At 32.7% G+C, this 6,466-nt stretch overlaps 1 protein-coding gene across 2 annotated transcripts in view; it reads left to right on the forward strand.

Annotated features, from left to right (window-relative positions):
- Window positions 1–1,317: 1,317 nt before the first annotated feature.
- Window positions 1,318–6,466, forward strand: part of LOC107875533 (factor of DNA methylation 4) — a 9,596-nt gene continuing 4,447 nt past the window's right edge. Inside the window, exons 1-5 of one of the 2 annotated variants that reach the window (XM_047414130.1) lie at window positions 1,318–1,371; window positions 3,562–4,679; window positions 4,842–5,023; window positions 5,316–5,384; window positions 5,474–5,761. In XM_047414130.1, the coding sequence (XP_047270086.1) occupies window positions 3,569–4,679; window positions 4,842–5,023; window positions 5,316–5,384; window positions 5,474–5,761 (1,650 nt within the window). In that variant the 5' untranslated portion in view covers window positions 1,318–1,371; window positions 3,562–3,568. Of the gene's footprint in view, window positions 1,631–3,561; window positions 4,680–4,841; window positions 5,024–5,315; window positions 5,385–5,473; window positions 5,762–6,466 lie in introns of both variants that reach the window. The other variant, XM_016722289.2, reaches the window with a different exon arrangement.

Here is a 6,466-nt window from a genome sequence, read left to right on the forward strand (position 1 = left end):
TATTAATCTGAGCATCTAATATTTGTAATTGTTGGAGTTTGAATTGACTTCTCATTTGATAAATTGGAATGTTACTCATTTTTATATTATTTTATTTTCATAGTCAGTAAACAAATATCTCTAAAAATTCACTAAATAACATGAATTTTTATAACTTTTATTTTTATATGTCATAGTTTTGCTTTTTGAGGTCTAACTTGTATAAATTTTGATCAAATTTTAAAGTGTATAATTTAATATTTTAAATTTATATATATGTATCTGAGCATCTAATATTTGTAACCTTTGGAGTTTGAATTGACTTCTCATTTTATAAATTGAAATATTATTCTTTTTTATATTATTTTATTTTGATATTTATTAAATAAATGTTTCTAAAAATTCACTAAATAACATGAACTTTTGTAACTCTCATTTTTACATGTCACAATTTTACTTTTTTGAAGTCAACCTACATGAATTTTGATCATTATTTTAAGATATATAATTTAATATTTTAAATTTATCTATTAATCTGAGTATCTAATATTTTGTAACCTTTGAAGCTTGAATTGACTTCTCATTTTATAAATTGGAATGTTATTCATTTTTATATTATTTTATTTTGATATTCATCTAATATTTATAACTTTTGAAGTTTGAATTGACTTCTCATTTTATAAATTGGAATGTTATTCATTTTTTATTATTTTATTTTGATATTCATTAAATAAATATCCTTAAAAATTCACTAAATAACATGAACTTTTGTAACTTTTATTTTTACATGTCACAATTTTGCTTTTTGAGGTCAATCTATATGAATTTTGACCAATACTTTAAAGTATATAATTGAATATTTGAAATTTATCTATTAATCTTAGCATCTAATATTTGTAACCTTTGAAGTTTGAATTGACTTATAATAATTTTATAAATTGGAATGTTATTCATTTTTATATTATTTTATTTTGATATTCATTAAATAAATGTCCCTAAAAATTCACTAAATAACATGAACTTTTTGTAACTTTCATTTTTACACGTCAAATCTTGCTTTTTGAAGTCAATCTATATGAATTTTGACTAATATTTCAAGATATATAATTTTATATTTTAAATTTATCTATTAATCTGAGCATCTAATATTTGTAACTTTTGAGGTTTGAATTGACTTCTCCATTTATAAATTGGAATGTTGTTCATTTTTACACTCCATAATTTCATTTGGTATATTACCAAAAAAAAAAAGAAAAAATCATTTGATACTAATTTACATTAACTTGTACACTAGTACTATTCTGCACACATATATATATATATATATGCCCAATTATTCTGTCCATTTCAGTTTACCAAAAACAGAAAGAAAGTATGACCATATAAGAAAAGGTGTGTTTTTTTTCCCTGCATTTTCCTATTTTTAGCTTTCTTCATGCCAATACCGCCACCAAAAATCTCTCTCCCTCTTCCTGAAATCTCTATTTCTTCGCAAATTGACCGTACAAAAATACAAAAATTCTTTTACTTTCTCTGTTTTTTTTCTCCATTTTTTTGGTCAGTACAACTCAGAATGCAGCATTTAAGTTTCAAAAATTTGCAGAAAATTTAAGGGATTTTTTGTTTGAAGATTCAGATTTTGTGATTTTAGGTACAACAACTCTTTCTTTTTTACTTCTTTGAAGAAAAAACAATGTCATGATCATTGATACTTAAGTTTGTATGTTTCTATTACGTGGAAATAGTATGTATGATGTGTACGTTCTTTTATTACAATTTTTGTAGTTACTAGTGTTAGTAATTTTTGATCGCAAAATCCTAGGGTTTTTTGTACTTGCTACGAGCATTCGTTGTGGGGTTTTGAGGAATGGTGATGGATGATTTACTATAAAGCCTTGTGCTATTTCTTATGTTTGATTTTTGCTGTTATAAACAAAAATATATTGTATATTTCCAGTTTTGATGGGGGGAAAAGTTTATACGAAAGGGGCAGGGGCGGAGTTAGGATTTTCACTAAGGGTTTTGAAGTTAGGAGAAGTAAATAGTGGAAGAAGCCGAAGCCCGAAGGGGTTTCAAAATCTATTATATATGTAAAGAAACAACTTTTAGCTATATAGAAACTGTGTAATTTTCCACCGAAAAGGGTCTGGGATGAACCCCTCGGTTCACTTGGTTTCGCCCTGGGGGGTGAGGTTGGGGGTGGGGGGCGCGTTTGATCAGTGTGAAAAAACACACGATATCATAAGATTAAAAACAGAGGTGGTTCCAGAAAAGTTTAGGATTTTTTTGTGGAAAATGTATGTGTTTGTGTGTGGTAAATGGTGCATATGTTGTCATTAAATCCCGTATTAGCATTTGATTGGAAGAGCTGAAACTCAAAGAAACGCGTACTATATTCATCGGGATGGATGTATATTTCGATTGCTATGATTCAAATTGGACCTTACGTGAAATAAGGACCCAACAAATTGGTATTTTGTTCTTTTGAGTCTGCATTTCATACTGATCAACTAGACAGGCGTGATTTTATATTGCTACTCATGGACTGAATCTCTAAAACAAAAAATGACATAAAGGTTGGTCTTTCAATCTAGTTACCTTGCCCAATTAGCAGAGAGCTTCATTTTTTCAACCCTTTTATAATTTCTACCAAACAATCTACCCCAAAAGCTAGAACGCGAAAGTGAGCATAGTCTACTGAACAAAATAAACGCTAGAGATAGTCAAAGAGAGCACTAGAAACAATCAAAGATCATTTATTTGATTGTTTCGTGTGCTCTCTTTGACTATCTCAAGCGTTTATTTTGTTCAGTAGACTATGCTCATTTTCATGTTCTAGCTTTTGGGTAGATTGTTCGGTAGAGATTATAAAAGGGCTGAGAAAATGAATCTCTGCTAATTGGGCAAGGTAACTGGATTGAAAGACCAACCTTTATGCATAATGTATCGCGTATATCAATGAATATATCTGTTTAGATGATAACTAAGGTGAGTGGATTTGTGTGGGCTTTATACTAGTTATATTGAACTTTTAGGAAAAAAATATATTAGTTCTTTTGGAGCTAGGACATACATAAATTTTATTCAAGGTTGAATTCACCCTTCAAGGGATTGGTCTTTTAAATTTTATGAGCAGCTAATGTAAAATCAGGTGGTTTCTTTGAGGTTGACTTCATTGAGATATGAAGCAGAGATTATATATTTCTGCATTTTGGGGTAATAAGATCTAAGGTAAGTTGTGTTGAAGAAGAGGCTTGGATCACAAAGTGAGGAAGTTCCTTGTTCCATAAATTCCATTCTCTGCTCTAACACTTCTCATTCGGAGCAATCGATAGTTGCTGTGATCACTTGATGCAGCAAGGCAAATAGTAGCAATAACATTTTGTTAGTGGGAAGAAAAATAGGAGAAGCTAGATTTGAAACTTGAGTTTTCTATTTTGTCCGTCATACTTGTCATTGTCTTATAACATATATGTTCCTATCGCATTTCAATTTCCTTTGGCTAGTATTCTTGATTACCTCAAGTTTAGTTTGGTTGTTAACAAAACACAAACTGGTATTTAGTCTTTATACTTTTTACAGGTTAAAGATGTCTCACAGAAGATTGCGGAGAAGTGGGAGCACTGATTCAGAGTTGGAAGAGTTGAAGCATAAATACTATAAAGATTTAAGAGATGGAATAGTCAAAATTAGACGTTCTGGGAAAAAGTATTATAATTGTCCATACTGTCATTATTCAAGTAAAGAGTATGATTCACAGGAGCTTCGAAGGCATTCTTCCCGCATAGGTAGAGATTCAAAGAGTGCTAGTTTCAGAGACAAGGCTAAACATTTAGGGTTGATCAAGTACTTGGATAGGTACATGGATGCAGACAAGAGCATGTCTCAATCAAGTCAGAGGAGATATTCCGAGCTATCAGGGAAGAGTTCTCAATATGCTGAGAGAAATCCGATAGATCCATCTCAGATCACTGAGAAATCCGAAGGTGGAAGAAACTTTTATATGTCTGATGATAGGACCATTGAAGCACTAGATAGAAGACCTGTTGATGGTGCTGAATCCGAAATTACTAAAGATGATCTGCGAACCCAACCTCTCCTAGCATCTGGTAAGCCATTTATCAGCAAGGCCGACGATGATCCAATAGTTTTTCCTTGGATGGGAATAGTAGCCAATATCCCAGTTGAAATGAGTGGAGGTAAGTATGTGGGTAAAAGTGGATCAAATCTAAAAAAGGAGTGGACTGAGAAAGGGTTTAATCCAGTGAAGGTTCATCCTTTGTGGAACTTCCGGGGTCACACCGGATATGCCATAGTTGAATTTAAAGGGGATTGGTCGGGATTCACTAATGCTATGGCGTTTGGAAGAGCATTTGAATTAGATAATCATGGGAAGAGAGATTGGAATTCAGTGAGACGTCGAGATGATAAACTGTATGCTTGGATTGCACGTGATGAAGATTACAAAGCTGAGTCTATCATTGGTAAGTATCTCCGCAATAACGGAGATCTAAAGTCAGTTTCTGGAATACAAGAAGAGAACAAGAGGAAGGAGTCAAGTCTGCTATGCAACTTGACCAATGCGTTAGAGATGAAGAACAAGCAATGTGAAGAGATGAAGAAGAAAATAAGTAGAGCAGAACTTTTTATGGATAACGTGATGAGTCAAAAGGAGGAGCTGATCCAAAATTACAATGACGGTGTGTTTTCCTTTTGCCTCTTTGCTGTAAACTAGTTACATAAAGTATCTTTTCTCTATAATTGCTTCATTTAACATAATGCAAAGAGACACTTGTGCGAAATTTGTAACTCATATCATGTAGTTGTTTTCCTCCTCTAATGTCGTATGATCTGTTTACTAGAGATGGAGATGATGCGGCGTAAAGCATTCGATCAGCTTCATGATGTCGTACGTGAGCATGAGAAAAGCAAAGCGCAACTTGAAGCTCAAAAACAACAATTGATGCTAAAAGAACAAGAATTGAGAAGGCGCGAAGAACTTAATGAGAGCGAGAAAAGAAAGCTTGACTGCCAGAAAGAGATGGTAAGAAGAGAGGACATATTGAGAAGTGCATTTTTTTCAGGTGGTGCTTCACAAAAGGGAAAGTAGAGATGATACTCTTAGGGTGTCTAAAATACTGCAGTTATTCCTTTTAAAGATATTTAACATATTTTTATCTGATTGAAAGGAATTTGAATTACTAGAGCATATCGAGTGTGGTCATCACCGCCTTTCTCCTAACACTTTGCTTGCCCGACAATACAGATTCCAGGTCCTTAGATGTCTTCTGATGCTTAACTTGATAGCTTTTTTTCTGAAATTCTTTTATTTGCAGAATGAAAGGGCACTTTTGGAGCAGAAAATTGCAGATGAGAAAATGTTGCAATTGGCTGAAGATCATAAGGTATGCTGTGTACTTTTGGCTTAAGAATCCTCTTTGAAAACAAAATACTCTATAACTTTTAGCAATTGATTTTGAGCTTTTACTTGCAGAAAGTAAAGGAACAACTTCATAAAAGAATAATTGAACTTGAAGCTAACCTTGATCAGAAGCAAGCGCTACAGTTGCAGATTGAGCGCTTGAGAGGTTCCGTGGAAGTGATGAGACTCATGAATGAGGAAGGAGATCTCGAAGCTAAGAAGAAATTGGAGTTGATTCAAAAAGAAATCAAGGAGAGTGAAGAAGAACTTGACAGCTTGGAAACGCTGAATCAGACTCTCATTGTGACGGAAAGACGTACAAATGACGAGCTGCAGGCAGCCCGTAAAGAACTAATCAATGTGAGCATTTACATTTTTTTAATTCATCCTCGTAAATATTTGTTTATAATAAAGCAATGTGATTTTACTGTACGATAATTGGAGGTAAAAATATATGCTTTAGAATGGTTTTGGTTGCTTTATATTAGTCCACCAAAGTAGCACACATTTAATTTCACGTACGAAACAAGTTGTTCTATTTACTTAGGAGTTTAACGTGACAAATGGATTTCCAAAAAAAAAATTCACACAATATGTCTGCCTTTTTAGGAAGTCTAGCAGATGTTTTTCCATCCTTCACCCATTTTCTTCCATGATAATTTCCCGTTAATTAATTTGTATTGGGATTTAATCTAGAACTACATCTTCACAATCAGTTTAAAGAAATGCTCATCATTGTTGAAAAGAAGAAAAAGAATAGTTCCATAACATACTGACATTTGCTAGCAGATCCGGTGCCTATATTAGCTGCCTCATTCCACCGCTTGTAACAGTATGCCCACCTACATTATATGTCATTGTCATTCACATGTTTGTATCTGCTAAAAGTTTAAAACTATCTCTGTAAAGTTGTGGAGTTATGCATTACAGAGAAACCTTCTGGAGATGGTAAATCTAATTAACTAGATGGATTATTTTACTTCTAGAATAGTTTTTTATTTTTTTCAAGTATGTCCTTGCTTCAATCAATATAGTTACATGCAGGATCATAAACATTTGTTTGGT

Source organism: Capsicum annuum, chromosome 6, assembly GCF_002878395.1.
Source record: "Capsicum annuum cultivar UCD-10X-F1 chromosome 6, UCD10Xv1.1, whole genome shotgun sequence".
Classification (NCBI taxonomy): domain Eukaryota; kingdom Viridiplantae; phylum Streptophyta; class Magnoliopsida; order Solanales; family Solanaceae; genus Capsicum; species Capsicum annuum.